Source organism: Xyrauchen texanus, chromosome 8, assembly GCF_025860055.1.
Source record: "Xyrauchen texanus isolate HMW12.3.18 chromosome 8, RBS_HiC_50CHRs, whole genome shotgun sequence".
NCBI classification, from domain to species: domain Eukaryota; kingdom Metazoa; phylum Chordata; class Actinopteri; order Cypriniformes; family Catostomidae; genus Xyrauchen; species Xyrauchen texanus.
In genome coordinates, this window is record NC_068283.1 from 34,313,278 (window position 1) to 34,337,982 (window position 24,705).

The following is a 24,705-nucleotide window of genomic DNA, read 5'->3' on the forward strand; positions in this document are numbered from 1 at the left end:
ACTAAATGGCCCCCACAGTCACAGATCTCAACCCAATAGTGCATCTTTGGGATGTGGTGGAACAGGAGCTTTGTGCCCTGGATGTGCATCCCACAAATCTCCATCAACTGCAAGATGCTATCCTATCAATATGGGCCAACATTTCTAAAGAATGCTTTCAGCACCTTGTTGAATCAATGCCACGTAGAATTAAGGCAGTTCTGAAGGCGAAAGGGGGTCAAACACAGTATTAGTATGGTGTTCCTAATAATCCTTTAGGTGAGTGTATATATAGGCTACTGTATATACTAGGTACCAGTGTTGGCCATGCATTTAAAGTCTAGGCCTTCAGTGTAATTCATGCAATTAAGAAAACAGTTTCACAATGAATAAGACACCATGTGCCTTTGGGCATGATACATTATGTCGCAGCTAACTTGTAATTAACCAATGGACTTTTAAAAAACACGTCCACGCACGAAAGCCAGAACTTGAAATGACACTTAATGCTCAAGCAAGCCTAATTTTAACTGCAGCATGACTGTTTTGTCTCCCGAACAGACATTCAAAAATCATAATTTTTCATATGAATCTACCAATGAGGTCTATAATAGCTGGAAAAATCTATCTAATAATATTTGCGATTTAAATGTTGCTTGCAATACATTTAGATTCATCAGGGTACACGTTGGTTATGAAATAACGCCCGTTCTACATAACGCGGCAGCTCATTTTAGCTTATCATGGCCCATTCGGCACATTTCGCGGCCGACACATCGGCCCGCTCGGTTCTCCAATTGGCCAGTCTGCTCCTGATCGGCCACAAAGTGCATAGGCCCACCGGAAAATGCCCAGTATTAAGATTCAACTTTATTGTCATTGTGCAGAGTACAGGCAAAGAAATGCAGTTGCTGCATATCCCAACTAAGCTGGGGTCAGAGCGCAGGTTCAGCCATGCAACAGCACCCCCTGGAGCAGATAGGGTCAAGGGCCTTGCTCAAGGGCACAATAGTGGTATCTTGATGGTATTGGGGCTTGAACCCCCAACCTTTTGGTCAGTAACCCAGAGCCTTAACCACTGAGCCACCACTGCCCAATATGACAGATAACCAGTCCAGCCGTGTGTGAGACAGGTGTACGATTATCAAAAGAGATTATAATGTTTTATACACCCATTTCTGCAAGCGTTTGTTAAACAAGCTTTAATATCATGTTAAGTGGAAACAAACTAATTTATCAATATTATTTAATAAAGTGAATGTTTATCACTTACTTTGTATATCTCCTTGAGTGTCAATATGTTTGTGTGACATCATGCCCCTGAATCTCAGTGAAATCTGATTTGGTTGGAAAGCAGCACTACTTTTCAAAACTTGATCCGACACTGAATGCTCCAGCAGCCTAATTTACACTTATAAAACTCCTGATGTTGCTATAACAATGCAAAAAGCACTTACCAATTTACTTGAAGTGGAAATCAGGGGGAAAGCAGCAGCAGCAGCACAGCGTCTCTCCACTCCTCTCCCCGACTGAAGAGAACAAGACCTCAAGCACAACATTCGGTAGGTGTGTGACATCCCGGCCAAAACGTACACTGTCTAAAATGTGTCATAGTTTCTATTTGATCCCATTAGGCTACTAATATAATTCAGCTTTATTTAATGCACAATCTTACAAAGCAACAGAAACGATGGCCACCAGGGGGAGCCGTTTGACCGAATTGGTTTTTCTTTCTGTAGCTCTAGATTAGTGGAGTCTTGGGTCTCGACCTTGAGGGAAGAGAGAACCGTGGCTAAAACTAGCCAATGCAAATGTCTATTTGGCAGGTCATTTACACAACTAAATTGATCTTACTTAAATGTAATAAATGTTGTGTAATTAATATAGAAATGCAGATTTTGGAATAAAGCTTATCCCACACATTCAGACATTTTTCATTGTGTATGCCTGTGTGCAAATTACCTCTCTATCTCTCTTTCTTTCTCTCTCTCTCTCTCTCACACACACACACACATGCTTATGGGGACTCTGTAGACATAATGATTTTTATACTGTACAAACTAGGGATTTTATCCCCTAAACCTGACCCTCACAAAAACTTTCTGCATTTTTACACAGGGTTGGAAAATAAAGGAATACATGTAACGGGATTACGTATTTAAAATACAAAATAAGTAACTGTATTCCACTACAGTTACAATTTAAATAATTGGTAATTAGATTATAGTTCAAAACTATTTTGATTATTCAAGAGATTACTTTGCATTTTATTGTCATTTGTTTCAATTACTATTTAGTCATTTTTTATCAAGAAAATTCAAGTTGGATCATAATTTCTTTCTTTCTAGTAAGACCTTTAAAATTAGGGTAAAAATCATATTCTTGATCATTTTTGTATTGTGTTTCTGTAAAAATATCTAAAAATCCTTAAAACAAGATCAGTTTGATTAATCTTGTTTTAAAAACACTGCATAAGATATTTGGGTTATTTCAGAGAATGTATTTTTATCATGTATATTTTGTCTTTCTGTATTGGCAGTATTTTAGAGTCAAAACAAGTGAAAAAATCTGCCAGTGCTGAAGAAGTAATCCAAAATATTTAGATTACATTACTGACCTTGAGTAATCTAACAGAATATGTTACAAATGACATTTAGGCATGTATTCTGTAATCTGTAGTGGAACACATTTCAAAAGTAAACCTGCCAACCCTGTTTTTACATTTTCAAAAAAACATAGTTTAGTATGTTTGAAGTGATTTGAATTATGGGGACACTAGAAATGTCCTCAATAACCACATTTATAGCATAAATACCCTTGAAATGACCAGTTTGTCACCTAAAAAACTGTCCTCGTAAACCACCCACACACACGGACACAGCGCCTTTGTGTCAGTATAAAAGGAGGTCAAAAGCAGCATCAGAGCACAGCAGAAGAGAGCAGAGTATATTTCAGCAGAGAGAATCGAAATTACAGAACTGTCTGTTCTGTCTGTCAGTTACAGCAACAGAAGCCCACTCAGAAATACATTTACATGTGTATTCGTATGTGCATTCACACTGGCCAAAAATGCATAAATTACCAGAATAAATAAACAATAAGAATAATTACAAAGTCAGAACATACAGTCATTCCTAACTGAATTGTAATTTTTCCTAACCAGTCCCAAAACCAGTATAGTTTGCTATAGTTGAACATACTGGCCGTATTCATGCCCAACTCTAGGCTGTTCCTCTGAGTTAGTGTTGTGATGCCCCAGTGTAAAACAAACCAGCAGTACTTTGAATAAGGAGCATGTTGAAAGCATTACTTCTAAGGCTACATAGATGCCTAAATGTGCTGTGGCAAAATAAAAACAGTTCTAATGAGTAATACAAACATGACTAATCTATTATAAGACTCCAATTGAATCCCAAAAGATCGGTCTATTCAGCACTTTTAAAGTCTTAAACAAACTGATAGATTTAAATGTTTGTTTAGCACCCCTCCTTGTTATAATTCAGTGCAACCTTACGCCTTTGAACATCCTCTCACCTCCAGAGAAACCAATAATACTGTTTATCAAACTGACAGCTTAGTATGCATTTTAGTAAGGAATAGCTCACCATGCCAGGGAGATGTTGCTCCAAGGCAACATTGTTACACCAATGACACTTTTACTGTCAAATTGAGGACTTATTGGTGACATAACATGCCATAGGTTTATCTCCAACTGTTAAAAAAATCCAGACAGAAAGAAAGCTGACAGTTCACAGAAAAGCAGTTAAGAAACATCTTGTCAGTGTGCAGTTTACAATCGTTTCAGTGGTTGCATAAACTCAGTATTGTGGTGTGGATATATTTGCAGGGCAAAGCTTCATCAAGGGCCATTATATTGGCATTCCTCACATAAAACTGTACGAAAAGTATAAAGCAATTGGCTCTGGTCTGTCCAAGTGCCTTGGCAACTTCATGTTGGTTTTCATCGTTTTAATAGGCACCTCAGTCATCGTCGTCCCCCACCCTAGATCTTAAAAGGACTGGAGTACTGAAGCAGAGATATGCTACTGCAATACCTCAGCCTCATCCAAATCCTTTAAATGTCTCCTTTATAACTGCTGATTCACAAACAATCTAGATGACTAAGAGCTGTCTGGATGCAGCAGTTGTCATCTTGTTTTTTGATCTGTGTTATCAGCAATAAGAAAGAGAAGAAAAGAATGGGAGAATTTGGAGAGCTAGGACAAGGCCTCACTTGCACCTTAGTCTAACCCACAGATCACATCTACTTTCAGTCTTTCTGTCAAGTGTGATTCTGTGCATTCAAACTAATCTACCTGTAATAAGGAATATACCTCAATGATTAAAAACAAATGAGCAGATTCTAAAATAAGTCTAAAATAAATTAAAATAGTTTTGAAATACATGAAATTAATGAAAACATATGTACAAATTGACGGAGAAATGTCTGTTCCCTTTTCCACATCCTTCCTGCAACTGTAAAACAGATAAAAAAAAAGAAAAGAAAAGAGATTTGGAGAGCAAACAAGGAGGGATCCATCAACTTTCCCATCCTTCTCTCATTTTAAATACTGTTCCTGTTGATGTCCATTAAAGTCTCATTTTTGTAAAGCTTGTAAGATAATGGTAATCTACAAATGATGTACTAACCCTGTAATGCAGCAGATCATATTCCCAACCTTCTGCTTTGATGATCTGTTAAATATCTGCATGTTAAGGAGAAAACAATATGTTTGTTTGATCTGCAGCCCTAGCTTTTATTCTCAGTGAGAAGATGAAGGTAAGTAGTTGGGTTTCTTTGCGTGTTGATCCATACGATTGGGCGATAGGTAGATCCACCCTTTATAATGAGTCCTCTGCCTTCAGTTTCCTATTTTGACTATGGCCTAAACCTAACAACACTGTGCCTACCACCTCTATCTATCTTTACTCCTCTCTCAGTGCGAGTTAGCCTCTCTGGGGCTGTATCCATTGGCCGGGGACAGGAGTGAGGTTTTAGGTTTAGAGTCTATGCTACTAGAGGGTCTTCTGCGTCGTGAGGCTCCAGTGAAAAGACGGAAGGCGCCCCTGCAGATGAGGGAAAACCAGTAGACCTGAGGTGCCATGAGCAAAGATGCACCTGCGTTACACTGCCATGGCACGGACAGCGGCACCATGTAGAAGGGGATGGATGCGTACCTGTGATACAAGCGCAAACAGATATACACATACTTAGATCACAAAGAACAAGGATTTAGTGGAATTAACTATGAGAAAAGTTTTCTTTTATACAAAACCCTAATGTCTCCTACAAGAGCCTCAAAGGACAAACTGATGTTATGACAATGGCTTGCAGGCTTTTACTTTACGTTTTACTCTACACAAGAACTCACAAAAAGCTTCATCTAGCCATTTAAATGTTTTAGAGAAGATCAAAACTAGAACTTTTTATATTAATACTATTATTTTCTATTTACTATCAGTATTTCTTAGTCATATAGTACCATTATTTATTTATGTGAAATATGTATAATCAGGGCATTTGTCACTTATATATTTTTTAAATAATTACATTAAATACATGCTCTACACTTGGAAGCACGTGTAACTTAAGATGTCCTCAGTAAGAGGTCACAACGTTAAACTGGCATACAAAGTGTTTAAAAGTGAAATATAAATATTTAGGGTATAGATAATATAGGTATAGATCTGTAAGATATCAAAAAATACATAAAATAATGCTTCAAAAGTTCAAGTTTGTTATCACTTCATGTCAACTCCATCAGATTTGTTTATATTCCTGAATAAATCGGACGATATCATGGTCAGCTATAACTCCGAGTACCCCTTTCCCACCTCCTGCTCATGGTGGATGCAACAGTAGGACACGTGGTCTGGTAAAAACCTTTTTTTTAATTGTTTTTAACATTGTTTGTTTAAAATATATATAAAGTCTCTGTGGTCACAGCTTCAACATGTCAACTCTGTCATTCCCATTATGATAATTTCTGTTAGAATTGTGTAATAGTTTTGGCATTTTAGTTTAGGTTATAGAAGCCGCTTAAACGGATCCACGGAAAATGGAATCCGAATATACAGAATACTGTGAAAACCGAAAATAAAATGTTTATCATATAATTTATCACTAAACTCCTTTACTGAACACAATTATTAGATAATTAAAGACTTAACACTCTTCAAGGATGGATACAATTAAAATAGTATGTTTTAGTGTGTCTGACATGGTTAGAGCAAATTACAGTAAGATGTAGTGAAAAACTGTACATTTTCTGAATTGTTTTTTTTTTGATTAACCTGTTCCCTTAAATGGTTCATTTGCTGGGACCTTTGACTATAAATATATCCAGTTCAAATTAATTTAGAAATAAAAACTATGATTTTAAACTGGTTTTGTCCCTTATCTCAAGAATACGTGTTTTACAAATTTTTACATTTCCATAACTTTTCCATGACTTGTAAAGACTACTTATTTTAAGGACTGTTCCAGGCCAGGTTCCCACATCTTTTAACCAATGAAAGTTGCAGAGGATTACTAAACAAAGATTTACGAATAGATAATTTCTATAATAGCAATTTCTACCTAATGAGATCTTAAGAGCACAGCAACCTAATTATATTCACAATAGAAATGAATGATTTTTCATGCCTTTTTTGAGGGTTATATATATATATATATACACTCACCTAAAGGATTATTAGGAACACCTGTTCAATTTCTCATTAATGCAATTATCTAATCAGCTAATCACATGGCAGTTGCTTCAATGCATTTAGGGGTGTGGTCCTGGTCAAGACAATCTCCTGAACTCCAAACTGAATGTCAGAATGGGAAAGAAAGGTGATTTAAGCAATTTTGAGCGTGGCATGGTTGTTGGTGCCAGACGTGCCGGTCTGAGTATTTCACAATCTGCTCAGTTACTGGGATTTTCATGCACAACCATTTCTAGGGTTTACAAAGAATGGTGTGAAAAGGGAAAAACATCCAGTATGCGGCAGTCCTGTGGGCGAAAATGCCTTGTTGATGCTAGAGGTCAGAGGAGAATGGGCCGACTGATTCAAGCTGATAGAAGAGCAACTTTGCCTGAAATAACCACTCGTTACAACCGAGGAATGCAGCAAAGCATTTGTGAAGCCACAACACGCACAACCTTGAAGCGGATGGGCTACAACAGCAGAAGACCCCACCGGGTACCACTCATCTCCACTACAAATAGGAAAAAGAGGCTACAATTTGCAAGAGCTCACCAAAATTGGACAGTTGAAGACTGGAAAAATGTTGCCTGGTCTGATGAGTCTCGATTTCTGTTGAGACATTCAGATGGTACAGTCAGAATTTGGCGTAAACAGAATGAGAACATGAATCCATCATGCCTTGTTACCACTGTGCAGGCTGGTGGTGGTGGTGTAATGGTGTGGGGGATGTTTTCTTGGCACACTTTAGGCCCCTTAGTGCCAATTGGGTATCGTTTAAATGCCACAGCCTACCTGAGCATTGTTTCTGACCATGTCCATCCCTTTATGACCACCATGTACCCATCCTCTGATGGCTACTTCCAGCAGGATAATGCACCATGTCACAAAGCTCGAATGATTTCAAATTGGTTTCTTGAACATGACAATGAGTTCACTGTACTAAAATGGCCCCCACAGTCACCAGATCTCAACCCAATAGAGCATCTTTGGGATGTGGTGGAACGGGAGCTTCGTGCCCTGGATGTGCATCCGACAAATCTCCATCAACTGCAAGATGCTATCCTATCAATATGGACCAACATTTCTAAAGAATGCTTTCAGCACCTTGTTGAATCAATGCCACGTAGAATTAAGGCAGTTCTGAAGGCGAAAGGGGTCAAACACAGTATTAGTATGGTGTTCCTAATAATCCTTTAGGTGAGTTTATATATATATATATATATATATATATATATATATATATATATATGGAAAAGTCATGCAAATAAAATAAAAAATAAAGTCATAGAAAATTGGAAAATGTACATAAAACAGTAAATTAAATAATATAAAAATATAAGATGTTCTAGTTTCTTCTCTAAAACATTTAAATGGCTAGTTATTATTTTTTTGATGCAAGCAAAATCAACTCTGTTGTTGTTTGCCAGCAATGAAGAACACACTCAACACTTTGTGCTCTTAGTTATATTTGCAAAGACAACAGTGTTCAATGATGATCAAATGTCCAGTCTTATGAATCATCAGTGCTGTGATTTAAAAATTAGACCATGCCATCCAGACCAACAAAGATTGTCCTGATATTACGATCCATTCAAAACAACAATGCTCACAGTCTTTATTGGTCATTACATTCATTTGGGAGGAATGTGTAAATTAAAATGTTTGAATCAAGTCCAAATGAGGGACTTAGAGGGGAATAGGCATGTTTACATTTAAATGACAGGAGAAGCTGCACCAGATTTGAGCATCCTTGTTAATATTCAAGGCAATTTGACTCAGCAGAGAAAGGGAGGAGAAAAGGAAGACTGAATGATTGAGAGTGTTAGACATCAGTGATCATACCTGCCGTATGCGTAGTACAGGTAGGGGAAGAGAAGAACTCTGAAGATGAAGAAAGTGACCAGCATAAGAGCTCCATTGACTTTATGTAGGAGAGTGTGTTGTTGCTTGTACTGAGACAAAGAAACAAAGCAGAGAGCAGGAAATAGAGAGAGATGAGAGTGTTTAACTGATAGAAAAGTATTAATAGGCAGAACAATAGGCTGACAATCATGATTTAAAATCCCCAGTTATTAAATTAAGTTTGAGCGAAGGAGAGGAGAGGAGAGAAAGAGCGAGTGGTTAGAGTAAATAAAGTGAGTAAAAGAGCACTTTCAAGCAATCAAATATTTTAAGATCAGTGAGTCTGACAAAGATTACCCTGCAACCAAGGTCCAAAAGTAACACTTGCCAAGCACCAAACATGACAAAATAATACATGGTGTAAGTCGAAATATAACAATGATAGACCATTGCTGATAGAAGTTGCACAAGCAATTCAAATTGACATGTGAACTGTCGACTAAAGAAAATATCTGTGAAGCCATGGCCACTGAGCATGCCAAATTATTTCAGAAACTACAACAGACAGGACATAATGTCAAGCTTAAGGGCTTATGGTTTTAGTAAATAATAAATCGCTAATAAAATGAAATTAAACAGATAAAATATCCAATCTACTCACTTTCCTGCAACAACAAAAACACGCAGCTTTATAAATAGGTCAGTGAGGTCAGCATGTTTCGCTCTTCTATTGGTCACATGTCTTCTCGTCATATGACTTTGCAGGTGGGAGTTCACCAAAAGTGCACTTTTGTGCAGCAGAATTTCTACAAATGAGCTTGCGTTTCCAGTGTCCTGTGTTCAGATGTGTATAAATGGAAGTGAAAAGAGCACGACGTGTAGTGTGACTACACCTTTACGATATGAACATCTTTTAAAGACTTTTACATCAGTGGACAATTTACCATCAGTCCATCTCCAGAACTCCATGTGGCGATCCATATGTGGAATACTCTTTGCATGAAATCACCAAAACATGGGGATCAATATCACATGCGTCTTCTTTAAGTACCTTTTTATTTAATGAGACACTGAGACTAGCTCATATATGATGCTCAGTGGTGTAATACACAAGAGGGAAAAAAACAGCTTAAAAACAGCTTTATCCCACTGTAATAAGGATACAAATATTTATTTAGGGCTGTAAATTGAACGCATTACAGTAAATTAGAGTGATTAATTATATTTTTAAAAACATGTTTAAAAAATGATCATGTCCCTGATCTGTACCTAAATTCCATAATAAGGAATGTTCCTACCATCAGAGCAATTTAAGCTTGATGTACCACCTTGATGTGGCACAGTAGGGGGCAGTCAGCACTACAGCTCTACTGGAAACGTAACTCATCAAAGAGAGCAACAGGCAGCACTGCCTTTCACAGATGATGCGCTATTGTGTTAAATGACAGCTCGACCGATCACAAAAGAATGCAGGTATCTCGAGACTTGTTTTTCAACGTTTCAAAATATGTTTAACTTGACACAGCCTTCTAAAAACACAGTGCTTATGAATAGAGGTGCTGAAAACTAGTGAAACACGATGTAACCAAAGTGAGACAATTCAAATGTGTCCTTCAGTGGCACAAGTACATAGACCAACAATTAAAAATACCTCAGAAGGAAGTATGCCAATAAATAGTATTGATGCACTGATATGAAAAATTTGGGCCGATATGATACCCATTAAACAAAACTATAGCCCGATACTGATTTTTTGCCCATTACATTTTGTCATCAGATCAATGTTTTACTCAAGAATTATGCTTTAAAAACATACAGAGAGGTACAAAAGCTTTTTTACTGTTCTAACAATAAATCATTTCCATTGAACATGGATTGGATCTGCTGAAAAGGACAATATTTTAAAGAGAGCCACAATAAAAGATAAAAAGTTAAAGATAAAAGATACAAAAATTATAAAATGATGATTGATATGAAATAAAGCTTATTTTGAACTTCTAAAACATTGAACTTCTGTTTTTGTAGTTTAAAACAACATGCATGTATTGGGCAATTAGTTTTAATTTAAACATCTTTTTATGATGCTTTTTAAGCATTAATGTGACAATGAGAAAAAATAAAAATGGAATATTACATTATTATGCAATTCTACATAGCCCATTTTTGCTGTTATTATTTCTTGATTATGCATTTTAATCCACAGAATTTTTACAAAGTGTGTTATTAATTTATTATAAATAAACCATTGCATTTACATGCTTAAAATCGATATGCAGATGGTTTTAATTTGGTCAGTAATTGGCTAATAAATATGTGCAGCCGATACTTCTGTGAATTACTAAATAATAAGGTTATGGCCTATTAGAAAAATGTATAGCTGGTAAATTTTCTAAATTAACTCGCCAAGGGCAGGTGTGGCAAAAAATACATTTTGGACCTTGCCTGTGACCATCTTGTAGAGCAAATACTACCAAGAAAAGAAAAATACAGAGCGAGGTAAACTTCTAAGATGGATAGTTGGATGGAAAGAGAGACAGAAAAAAGGGTGAATGAAAGTGCTTGTGTGTTGTACCTGAATGAGTATTTTTCCCAGACAGACAGATGGAGTGCTTAGTTCTGCCATGAACATCACACCCTGAAAATAGTCCCCTTTGTCCTGTCTCCAGAACTATAGAAAGAAAGAAAGACAGCTTATGTTAGATAAAGGAAAACTTAGTAGGTCTCCTTCAGAGGAAACATGCTGCATAGGTTCTCCAGGCTTATCAGTCCGAAGCACCAGCTAATGGCAGGTTGCTGCACTGGAGCCGCCAGCAACAGTCTCCATGGCTACTCATGGAGAGCATAATGATAGGGTGAAAGTACACAGGCCCATTCAGCACAAGTTTGACTCAGCTACACTTTAAGCCACCCACAGAGCACGATCCCATCAAATCACTTAAACAGTCATGAAGTCAAAGCACTGGTATTACACTCAAAACAGTGGGCCTCCATATTCATATTAGTACTTTATGCGTGTGTGATAACAAAAGAAAATGTTTCATCCCACTCACCACAGAGACTGGGAAACAGACAGTAACCATCACGACATGGTGCAAGACCATAAGGAACTCCCGGCGCAGATAACCGCTGATGGCTGACCTCATCGGTTTGGTCGCACTTTCCTCCTCGTGATCTTTGACCTGAAGCTTGTACCAGTAGCACAGGAACATGGCATAGATGTCATATACGAAGTAAGGGACCGCAAAGAGGATATAGCTGCTGGTAAGCCAATGCCTGGACAGAGAGAAAAGGGAGAGAAATGTGGGGATAGAAGAATGGGGATTGTTACTTTGGGGCAAAATAAGGGTATCCACACCTTTTGGCCCAATAGATCTTTTTAATAGACTGTAATGATGCACTTCCACCTTAATTTTGCAGGGAAAATTGGGAAAACTTTGTATAATTTAGAATTTGTTATTGTTTATTTGTACATTTATCTCACCACTCTTTGTTATATTATCCTGTAATAAAACAACTCCAATGGAGTTTAAAATGCAGCTGCTGAGAGAGTGACAGTAAATGTGTCATCTTTCTTTCTTCTGACTGTTGTAATCCACTGCTCTCTATTTTTGTCTTCTTTTGGAATGTTGTGGAAAAATAATAGTGGATATTTTTCTCTTGCTGTTGGAGGCAATGTGAATGCAAATATAATATCAATAGTAACTCCTTAAACACTGACAGAGCTGTGATTCCTATACAAAGTATCCAATACAATTCAATGAAGGTTTAAATACCTTTCTAAGAAGTTCAACCAAACCTGCAGGTGGGATTATCTATACAAATTCCTATCGCTGTGAACGGCCTTTTAATTTGACTAACAAATGGGTCCCTTTAAATGTCTCCCAACAGAACAGGTTTGTGCAGAAAATTCTGTCTACAATTCTATTTAGTTAATGTTTTCAATATTGCAATGAATGGCAGTAGATCTAGTGACTTGAAGACATCCTAGTGAAAATAACTCTCAAAAAGTAGCAAGCAATTAGCAATGATAACTTCCATCTACATTTAGATGAAAATGTACTGGTAAATGTTATTGTATTCAGCTACATATCCTTACTCTAAGGTCTAGTCAGTATAGACAAGACCCCATCTGAGGCTGTAGAACAAGCAAAACTGTCTTTCAAGCATGGAGATATGGTAGGTCAAGTACAGCATGGAGAGGTGGTTTTGGTCTCGTGACGAGTTGTCCCGCTTGGCATAAAGCAACATCAACCCAGCAGTGAAACTGGTAGTTGCTGAGGTCTGCCAACAAGAGGAGGCAATGTAAAGTGTAAGGGCAGTCTCACAGGTTAAACAGGGCCAATGGAAAACATGGGAAAAGGTGGAACACCGCAAACTGTCCTGGAAGGATCTATGGGAGATGGAAGGAGGCAGAATTAGTTTCATCAACAGAGCCTCGTATGACGTGCGTTCCACTCCCACAAACCTAAACCAGTGGAAGAGTGAAGATCCATCGTGCCCGCTATGCAAAGAAATGGCCTCCCTAAACAAATGGCTTCTCTAACACCACCGCCTTTGTACCAGCAGGAAAACTGCCAAAGCAAACATCTATAAGGAGGGAATCAAGCCTGCTAAACATCGCCTGTGACTGGAAGATACAAATGAATTTAGACCAGAAACATATCTTTCCGCCAGATATGATGGTAACAAATCTGAGGCCAGACCTGGTCTTGTGGTCTACTTCACAGAGGTCCAAATGCATCATAGAGTTAGCAGTGCCCTGGGAGGCTACAGTAGGTGAAGCATACGAACAGAAAAGTTTGAAATGCAAACATATAGCAGCTGAAGCAGAGTAGGGGGCTGGAGAGCAAGAGTGCTACCAGTGGAGGTAGGCTGCAGAGGCTTTGTGGCAAGATCAACCATCGGGCTCCTGAAAGAGGTGGGAGTTTGAGGGAGGCCATACAGCAAGCCACCAGGTCATTGTCAGAGGCCGCCGAGCATAGTAGTGACTGGCGTTGACCGAAGAGAAAGGAACAAATTTAAGCTGTAAGGTGACTTCTAGGAAGGGGTAAAAGTGGAGAGGGGGCACATCTGGGATGCCAGATGGTGCCGTTGAGCCCTCTGGAGGTGTTGTGGGCTTATCAATGAAACACTAGTGAAGGAGGGTGCCCATCTGATGACACCAATGACGTGATTATCCCCTTACCACCACTAAAGAAATCAAGGGAATGCTGATTAGTGCAAGGGATAGTAACAACAAGTCCTATGAGCTCAACTAATAAACTGGATATATCCAGTGAATGCTGTGAAAGTGCAGCTGACAACTCGGGAAAGACCATGTGATGGCAAGGAAAGACAGCTGACAGAACTAGCTATCCATGATGGCAGGCTCTGTCAATTTGATAGGTGCATAAGAGTCACCGCCCTTATAGCTATGAAAAATCCAAGAAGGAAAATATTCTCTGAGTCTGTGAGAGTGAGGGCACAATTGGTCACTCATTGACTGACAACCTGCTAACCGAATAAAGCATGAATTTGACGATGAATCAGACAATCGGCACAGTGCTTGAGACATCGGCTGATGGACAACTGCTCCAAATATGCAACTGTGGGTGGTCCAACATAACATCTCTCAGAGGTTTAAGAACACATCAAGGCCATATGCAGTGCATGAAGGAATTGATGCTGGGACCTCGCACTGACCATTATCTCTTAAGGGAAAGGTTGAGTCAATCGAGTGAAGCACAGCAGCAGGACACATCCCAAAGTCTGCTGAGCCCCAATAACCCAAAGGCTGAGGGGATTCATTAAAGCACAAAATCTAGAACCCAATTCAACACAGCCTGCTACGGAGCAGAAGATTCAAGGCCACAGACCACAAGTGAAGTGGCCGAAGTCCAGCAACAAAAGTGAGAGTACAAGTCAGTACAGACCCGAGTAAAGTTTTGGATGGGCTTCAAGGATCAGCAGAAAAGAAGCTGGAAAGATTGAGTGACTTTATCTATAACTACAGGTTAAAAAATGTTTGGTAAAAAAGAAGCATTGAAGGAAATAACAATATCCCCTCTAAATTCTAGAGGGCAACAAGAAATCCAATGCCTTGAGAGAAGGGCCTTGAAGAAGCAGTGGAGGAAGGCAACATTGGAGTGGGTATCAATCTCCTACAAGATTAAATTAAAGATTGCCTGGTAATGCTGTGGAGGGCAGAAAACTTCAGAATTCACCATAAGAAGGAGAGGGAAAGAACATCAATCTACCAGGATCCCTTTAGGTTTGTGAAAGGACTCTTCACAAAAGAAAAACTCTGGATCTCTTAAAATGGCGAAGAGGGACCGTGAAGAACACCTGAAAACACATTGATGATCAGAAACATGAGCAGAGAGTTATACCGCCAGATATGACACCCATCCCACAACCAGAACACCAGCTGTATGACAGCCCTCAAAGATGGAGCGAGGTAGACAGAGTTGTGAGGAAGGCAAGGACAGCTTCAGCTCCAGGACCAAATGGAGTTCCATACAGGCTGGATAAGAACACTCCACATGTCCTAAGATTGCAAAGCTTAAGGGCAGTCTCACAGGTTAAACAAGGCCAATGGATATCATGGGAAAACTTGGAACACTGCAAACTGACCTGGAAGGAACTTTGGGAGATGGGAGGCAGAATTAGTTCCAACCTGCCCGAAATGGCAAGAAATGGCAACTCTAAGGCACATCCTTACCGACTGTAAAACCAGTCTTTCCCAAGGCCGCTATACCTGGAGGCACAATCAGGTACTCCGGGACCTGGCAAATATCCTGGAGCAAAGGAGAACTGTTGCCAATGTCCTACCTCCCAAAACAACTGGCTTCTCCAATACAACCGCCTTCTACCCGCAGGAAAGCTGCAAAAGCTTACATCTACAAGGAGGGACTCAAGCCTGCTAGGCATAGCCCGTGACTGGAAGATGCAGGTGGTTTTAGACCAGTAGCTTATCTTTCCACCAGAGATCTTGATAACAAATCTGAGCCCTGACCTGGTGTTGTGGTCATATTTCCCTATGCATCATAGAACTAATGTTGCCCTGGGAGGATACAGTAGGTGAAGCATACGAACGGAAAAGGTTGAACATACAGCAGCTGAAGCAGAGCACCGAGGCTGGAGAACAAGAGTGCTACCAGTGCAGGTGGGCTGCAGAGGTTTTGTGGCCAGATCAACCACCGGGCTCCTGAAAGAGGAGAGAGTTTTTGGGAGGGCCCTACGACAAGCCACCAGGTCACTGTCAGAGGCTGCCAAGCATAGTATTAACTGGCTTTGACTGAACAGAAAGGACCCAATTTGGGCTGTAAGGTGACTTTAGAAAAGGGTAAAAGCGGAGGGGGGCACACCTGGGATGCCAGATGGTGCCATAGATCCCTCTGGATGTGTTGTGGGCTTATCAATGAAACACTTTTGAAGGAGTGTGCCCAGTTGATGACCCAATTAAGTAATTATCCCCTTACCACCACTCAAGAAATCAAGGAAATGCTGATTAGTGTAAGGGATAGTAACAACAAGTCCTATGAGTTCAACTGATATTAACTTTTGTAGGAATGGCCAACAATTATGCTCTCTGCAGCACCCACACAAGATGACACAAGATGTTAAACATCCTGCCAGAGGAAGTCACAGGCCACTGAACATGTAAATGTGTCATGTGAATATGCAGATTAGGTTGTGGCATTATTGAGCAACTTCTAGCAACAAATAAGGCTTCTTTACCTACTCTTCTTTAAAAGCACTTTCAAATCCCAAACAAATTTAGGGCTCCAGACTAAAAAAAATGGCTGTTTTTAGTCAACAAATAACAAAATTGCTCGATGTAGATTGCTGTTCAGAAAAAAGATAGAAAGCCAAAGAAAAGGAAGACAGCTGATAACCCATTAATCTGAGGTTTAATAAACAGTATTGTTGAGATGATACATTTTCATTCCCATTTGGCTCATAAATGTTCACACCCCTTTCATAATTTATACAAATATAAGAGATAAAATATATATATATATATATATATATATATATATATATATATATATATATATATATATATATATATATATATATATATATATATATATATATATATATTGTTTAACAATATTCCATTAGTCTTTATTTAATTTTAACAAATAGAAAAGCAGTCGCGAGACACACTAGTGCATGCTCTAAAGAAGAATTCAAAAACTTACAAGATGATATCTGACAAAACCACATATGATCGCACAGAAAACGGCTGTCGCCAATGGTGACAACATTTTTAATTATTGTCGCAATCAATTATTTTTGGTCAAATTTGTGACCATTTTAGTCGCAGTCTGGAGCGCAGATATATAGATATATATATATATATATATATACATACAGTATCTCACAAAAGTGAGTACACCCCTCACATTTTTGAAAATATTTGATTATATATTTTCATGTGACAACACTGAATAAATTACACTTTGCTACAATGTGAAGTAGTGAGTGTACAGCATGTATAACAGTGTAAATTTGCTGTCCCCTCAAAACAACTCAACACACAGCCATTAATGTCTAAACCGCTGGCAACAAAAGTGAGTACACCCCTAAGTGAAAATGTCCAAATTGGGCCCAATTAGCACTCCCACACTGCTGGTTAGAATGATGAGCAGGGTCAGTGTTGCTCCTAAAGTCCACTTCCATCTCCACTGTTTTGAGCGTGTTCAGCTCCAGGTTGTTTTTGACTGCACCAGACATCTCTTCAACGTCCCTTCCATATGCAGACTCCCCCAGTTCTACCGCAGTGAGCAAAATATGCTTCATTCTAAGATAATTTCATTTTGATAAATGCTTAGGCAGTATTGCATGTATCCTTTGTTTAGAAGGCAATATATTTTAATAATTTATTATCGAAAAGTATAGATTAAACATTTAGTTAGATTAAAAATGTGCATTGTACCCAAGTATTTAAATGTGTGCTTTGAATTTTTCTTTTGAATTAATGCTAAACTCTAGTAAAATGTATTTTAAGTAATGTCTCCCATGCATGTGTGATTAGCACTATTTGTTTAACTGAAGGAGTTGCTCCAATGTGGAGCATACCATTTCAGTTAGGATGATGGCTACTGCTCTGTTCCCTGACTAATGCAACACAACACAGAAACCAAGTAATTGAGTTTACTTGCCTTAAATCAGTTACGATACATAATTGCTTTGACCCATTTGATTAATTCACTTCTGTGCCTTTGGATCGCAGCACAAGATAAACAGTTAAAAATAAGATAGGTGATTCAATTAAGTCCGGCAAATAGAATTAAAGTGGAGCCAATAACTCTCCACAAACCATCTGTGTGAACACTTCAAATGGGTTTTAACAGAGTGTTTAGATGCAGCTTCAAAGTACAAACTAAAGCAGCTGACTAAAGTGGTCATAAAAGCTGAAAGTCACTGTCAAGTTTTTCCAGAGTCTCGCTTTCCCTCTGGCTTGGCATGCCACAGTGGATTTACAGATAGAAACTAATTAGGTTAAGAGCCTAATTAGATTACACTGACACAAGGTGTGCATTAGAGGAAAAGCACATTCTTAGAAAAGAGAAGGGAATACTTCACTCCAACACATCTGGGAACAATTCCACACAAACCAGAGAATTCTCAGCTGTATACTTAATGCAACACACACACACAAATAGAGCGAGATGCCAGAGACAAATGCACAAGGGAAAACAAACAAATTCCAAAAGGTAAAACATTGTTGTGTGCACGGAAACAGACAATGCTAGAGTAACATCAACCGGACATGCCAGAAAATAATTTTTTTATTATTATTAACAGCACAATATTTTTACAAGATTTATAAAATGTTAATATTGAGTAACTTATATTAGACAAAATATGGACAATTACTATACTTTGTCTATTTTTGCTTTGCTAATGTAAGAAGCTCTAATAAAGCCAAAGAAATATCAACTAATGCGTGTCACTGAGTAACACAAAGACTAAAGCCCAAAGTATAACTTGATTCTGACGCGAACGCTCAGCGTCTGCGTACAGTTGAATGCAAGCCTGGTAAATTATACTCCAAATGACTATGCATGCATTCACAGGCGTATTCAAAGGCTATGACTGCTATGAGATATTTGAGATGTGTTCCTATTTCTCTTAAAGTGTTTAGACCCATAAAGATGTCTTTCTAGTCCTTCAAACTCACGTTATACAATTACAGGTATCTCCTGACCTCCTCAAACATGTTTTCTTGACGTGCACATCCACTGTTGTTGTTTTTACCTTTGTCTCCTGTTGTTTAGCAATGATTTCATCTTCTGGCTCTTCTTCATGACAACAACGGCTCAAATGTGAGTGTTGTCACCTTGTGGACATGCTAATTAGTGCAAATAATTCCACGCATATGTGCATTCTGCACGTTCAAAGATGTGCATTTAGAAAAATCAGTCTGTGCGCGTTCAGTGCGTCCCAAGTCCTGTAGGTGGATGCTCGGCATTCGTATTTGTCCAAAGTATACTTTAAGCTTAACAGCCTGTCTTGAACGTTACAAATACAGTCAAGCAGAGTAAGTGTGGGTAACAATATTGTTTTTCCAATTAATCACAATCTTCATTTGAAAGATGTCGATATCGATTCTTAAATCCCAAGATTGATATTTCATTCAATGTGCCCTCTACTACAATGAGAGGAAATCATTCGCATTTGCAACCAAATTTCACACAATGTTACTAAAGTTAATATATTTGGCAACTGGCTGGTATATGTTTATATTTTACTGACCTGTAATTGTGTAGTTTAGTCGTGAAATGTTAAGCAGCAAGATCTTTTCACTGCATGTTGAGAGTAAAAGTTGTTCCGTATAATGTGTGTTCAAGACGAGATCCACGCAACCCAATTGTCATTGAAAACTGTCTCTTTTAAAACCCTTTCTGTTCTTTACAGTCAGTTGATCAAAAATAACTACAAAAAAACATTTAATTCTAATTATGTATCACACAGATGAGGTAAAGCCATCCGAGGCCTCTCTAGTTAACATGCGCTCATTTAAAGGCACTGTTCACAGAAATGCAGTTTTTGTTAAAGAGACAGAACCAGTTTTAGCATGTGTTCATCAAATCAATGTAAATACTTGTAAATAGCACAAATGATGCAATATAACAACAAATATCTAACAAAAATAATATATGCATTATATTATTATATTATATTTATTTATTGATTATATGCATATTTATTTGTAAATTATTTAAAGCACAAATGTGACCAAAATGATGAAAAAGTTATATGTAAGCAAAAGGGACATTATAACTGAAATAAACTCCTATGAATCAATATTGAATCTAATCGAATCGAATTGAGAGCTTGTGAATCAGAATCGAATTGAATCAGGAAATCTGTATCAATACACAGCCTTAAAGCACAGATTCAAACAGAGAAGCGCCTCAGTGCTGATATACCAAATAAAAGAACTCTTGGAAAGTCCCTTGTCCAATCAGACAATAGGATCTGAACTGACTGTTTTATAGACCATTTCAAGGACTATTCCTTGGTTTATGGAAGTGACGTCTTTATTCCTTGAACAGCAGGAGGTGCTACATTCATAGTGACTTTAGCACGATTAGCATTACTTAAGTTAACACGATTGTCATAAAATGTCATTATTAAAATGGGGACCATGTTTTTTCAGAAGCTGGATGCTCCTTGGATGCCTGGGACTAACAGAAATGTAAGTGATTAGACTGCCACGTAGATGTTGAGTATCAACAACACGTTTGAATACGTCACTTCAAGTAAACGTGTGTTGTCCTTTGAAAAAAAATTGTTGACTCATTTACATTACTTATTTAAAGGACCGGAAAAGACAACTCATTGTTTATTTTCAGTTTTTGCCCATATCACATTTGTTCTGTTTTATCTAGACTCTAAAAATATGCACCATTTATTATATTTTGACAGTTCTCTTTAATAAAAATGCATCGACTGAAAATGCTTCATGGCCAGTTATTCACAGTAGCGTTCTAACTCCTTTGTTGTTGTTTACGTCCTTGACATGGTCTATGTCTAGTCATAATACACAACTTTAGCCAATACTTACTGGTCCTGGATGACATCTTTACAAGAACTGGCGATGATGTACCCGGCGGAGGATGCCATAATGGCTTGAATGGAGGACACCAGCCTGAGAAAGAAAGAAATAAGTTTGTTTGGTGTTTATTGCCAAATAAGCTACAATGGCTATTTCATGGCAAATACAGGTGGCAATCAAACAATTCATAAATACAACACACCTTGCAAAAACAATACATAGAAAAAAGGAAGACTATTCAATCCAGTAGAGTAAATCAATTCTATAAAAGATCCAAGAAAGAAAGAAAGAAAAGAGACCAAAATAAGACTTCATAAACACTTAGAAACCATTAAGCAGATGTTGAGCAGGAAATTACACAGTAACTTTCCTTATCAATGCATCAAACATTGCTGTGCAACAAAGCCAATTAAGCAACTCTTTACTCGACAGATCTTAATCAGTCACACTGTGCGCAAACAGGACCTCAAAAAAGTGCAGTTACAGGATAATAACTACAGTTATGCAGAGTATAAACTTAAAAGTTCACATTCACTGACACTGTTTGTAAATTAGTTGCGCTTTAGGGGAATTTGCAACAATAATTGTTTTTAACTGTATCTTTCCAAATCACAGAAAAACCCATTATTAAGACCCATATTAAGAACCCAGTGCCATTACTTTCACCATGTCCTAATCAGGAGCAATACAATAAAGCATGTATGTGCAGTAAGCTTGTCTTATAAACTAATTTGGCATTCAGTTTTTGTATGATAGAAGAGTGACTGAAGCTGCAAAAGTAAATAAAGCTGTGCATCTTAAATCTGACTGCCCCTCTCATCACATCTCACTTTCTCTTGCCCTAGTTTACCTGGATGAGACGATAACAGCATCTTTCTCGCTCCATTTGAGCCCAAGAGCATGTTTCAGGAATCGTTTGGACAGCAGGAAGAGGCCAGGGAAAAATATGGAGCCAGCTGCAAGGATGCTCAGCATAATCCCGGGAAATGTCACTCAACTTCACTGTCTGTCTGAAGGGGAAGAAATATTATGCATTTTAGGGTTTTATTAGAATCTTATAATCTCTATATATTTATAAAACAATACATTCCTAAAGGAAATGCCAGTGCTTGCAAAGCAGCAAAATAACAATGTTAAAGTTTTACTTTTTACTAGTTTTATTTCTGTGTGTGTAAATTAAATTCTGTATCAGTGTGTTTGCTGCATCTTTTCTGTAGTCATAACACACAGCATGTGTCTGATTTTCTGTAACCTGCATGTAAGATTCAGCAACATCACTGTGCTGTGTAAAAGTGGCTATAAATTGTTGTATAAACTGTATATGTAAGGAAGACAAGACTAATCACATTTCAGTATGCAAATATGACATGATTGCTGTCGTTTGCATTGTGATTATAACATTTCTTAAAAAGCATCAAGTTTAAAAAATATGAATACACACACTGAACACATTATTAGGAACACCTGTACACCTAATTATTCATGTGATTATTCGTGCATAAAATCATGGATTTACGGGTCAGTTTATGTTCACATCAACCATCAGAATGGGGAAAAATTGTGATCTCGTTATTTAGAGCATGGCATGATTGGTGTGAGACGGGCTGGTTTGAGTATTTCTGTAACTGCTGATCTCTGGGGATTTTCTTGAACAACATTCTCTATAGAATGGTGCCAAAAACAAAAATACATCCAGTGCGCAGCTGTTCTGCTGATGAAAACGACATGTTGATGACAGAGGTCAACGGAGAATAGCCGGACTGGTTCAAGATGACAGAAAGGCTACGGTAACTCAGATAACCCCTCTGTACAATTGTAGTGAGCAACATCTCAGAATGCACAACATGTCAAACCTTGAGGTGGATGGGCTACAACAGCAGAAGATTACCATGATGGGCACTTCCATTAGGACCAATAAAGTGCTTGGTGAGTGTAAATAGCACACCGGAGACAGAAATGATCTACAAAACAAAGTCTGGATGAAGTCTGGACATTAAGTGGTGCAGGCTGAATTAAATGCAGAAGTTAAATACTTTGCATTACAGGTGAGGTATCCCTTCAGAAGACATGGATTAAACCACTTGAGTTGTATGGATTACGTTTTGCTTCCTTTATGTCCTTTCCAGAGCTTGAAAGTTTCAATGACTTGCAGTGTATGAACAAAAACATCATGAGGAATGAGACATTGTGTCGAATGAAGTGACACAAGGGGTCTACCTGGGACGTCAAATGTACATTTGTACCTGAGAAAAGGCCAATATCAAGTTGGCATAAAGAATTTGCATGCCCCACCCCAGACATACGGGTATAAAAGGGAAGCGGGTCAGTGAGTGCCAGCCAGGATTTTGCACTGAGGAGCTGAAAATAAGGTATGGCCGTTTACAGTGGTAGGTCTAGTGCTGTGGCAGGAGGGACACACCGTCTCGTTCCTTCCCTCGGGGAACGGAGGTTACAACAGTAACCATGACATTCCCCTTCTGTCACTCACTCAACGTTGTGTCGAATGAAGTGACACAAGGGGTCCCATCTAAAAACTTGCACTGAGCGTGTTATGTGAACTGTCAAGACAGGTGCAAGCAGGCTACTGCGTGCTAGAGGCAACTGTGTCGGCTGCACGTAGCCCTCCCCAACGCCCCCAAAGAGATGTCACATACAGACCTTAGGTTCCCAGCACCCCTGACCGGGGAAACAGGTGCTACATGACTAGCATGGGAGCAAGCCCGGCAGCCACGGCCTTCTCTCTCACTATGTCTCTCACATCGGACGGGAAGTGGCTGGGGCTACCTTAACGCTATGAAATGCGCCGGGGAAGGCGGTCTTTCCCGGTCCTATTCTTTCATGGGGAAAAGACCCTGCGGAGACCACATCCTGCCCAGTCTAGGGGGAGGTAACATGTGGCAAATGCACCACGAGAGTTGTGAAGCTGTATGTGGGAAATGGTGTGGTGGTAGGTCCAGCATAATCAGGGGGGACTCTACAAGCACGGCGACCGGGGAAGCGGGGCTGCCCAAGGGAAACGCGGGTCCGCTGACAGGGGGACTGTACCATTGGAAATACATCACGGGGAGTTTGCCTGAAAACGGAACTAAGCCCGTGGAGCCCGACCCCAGTACAGAGCACCTGTGACTCGTAGTGGGTCTGGACGTGAATTGCTCCGCTGAATTCGCAGGCCAGAAGGCTAGGGAGGAGAACATCCAAGGAGCGACGCTTAGTGGCTAACCTGGGATAGAAGGCGCACTGGATCAACTTGGTGAAGGACGCTGTGTGCAAGCGGAACACCCGGTCCGTTGTGGGGTTCATCTTGAAAAAGACTCGTCCTGAAAAGGACGTTCAACGCCGCTGTGTATTGCTCTTTTGTGAGTGGAAAACTCTCTAATCTAATCTTTTAGAGAAATCTAAACTCTTTTAGGAAGAGAACACTCTTTTAACAGTGAAAAGCACTGTCTAAGCGCCCAGGGGCGTAGACTGCACAATGTGCAGAGAGAAAGAATGCCAGCTGAAATGCTCCGTAGATCCAACAGCAATGCTTCTCGCTGACAGAGGTGAGTGAAACAGTGGTGAACTTCAGCTTGCTGTTGCACAACTGTTCGGCTCCGAAGAAAAATTCTGACTGGCACTCGATGCCCCGCTTCCATTTATACCCGTATGTCCGGGCGGGGCATGCAAATTCTGTCTGCCAACATGACATTGGCCTTTTCTCAGGTTCAGAGGTATGTTTGGTGTCCCAGGAAGACCCCTTGTGTCACTTCATTTGAAACAATGTCGAGTGAGTGACAGAAGAGGCACACATCATGTATCCTTAAAAAAAAAAAAAAGAAAATCGCTTGTACAAACGCAAGAAAGTCATGCGAGTTAGAGACAACATAGGGCGAGTAAAGGGTGAGAGATTTATAATTTTTGGGTGAATGATTCCTTTAACCAGAATATTGATACAGTGTTGCCTTGCAAACTCTGTAAAAAGAGCTTGCAACAATCCTGAGGCTCTGAAACATTCCATTAAAACAGAAAATTAAACCATTAAGTTTTGTAATAATGTCTTAATTATCTATGGTCTAGATGCTTTGTCTGTTTAGTTAATTAGTTACAGACTTTAGGACTTTCCTTGGTAAAACGTCAGAGATTAACATTTTCATTCAAGC

At 38.9% G+C, this 24,705-nt stretch overlaps 1 protein-coding gene across 4 annotated transcripts in view; it reads right to left on the minus strand.

Moving 5' to 3' along the window:
• Positions 1-2,909: 2,909 nt before the first annotated feature.
• The window catches only part of LOC127647958 (ceramide synthase-like), a 36,196-nt gene continuing 14,400 nt past the window's right edge, over positions 2,910-24,705 (minus strand). For all 4 annotated transcript variants that reach the window (XM_052132495.1, XM_052132491.1, XM_052132496.1 and 1 more), the window contains exons 2-7: positions 21,417-21,576; positions 20,576-20,659; positions 11,565-11,787; positions 11,087-11,182; positions 8,515-8,624; positions 2,910-5,157 (exon numbers count right to left, since the gene is read on the minus strand). In XM_052132495.1, coding sequence (XP_051988455.1) covers positions 4,917-5,157; positions 8,515-8,624; positions 11,087-11,182; positions 11,565-11,787; positions 20,576-20,659; positions 21,417-21,541 — 879 coding nt within the window. In that variant the 5' untranslated portion in view covers positions 21,542-21,576 and the 3' untranslated portion in view covers positions 2,910-4,916. The remainder of the gene's footprint in view (positions 5,158-8,514; positions 8,625-11,086; positions 11,183-11,564; positions 11,788-20,575; positions 20,660-21,416; positions 21,577-24,705) is intronic.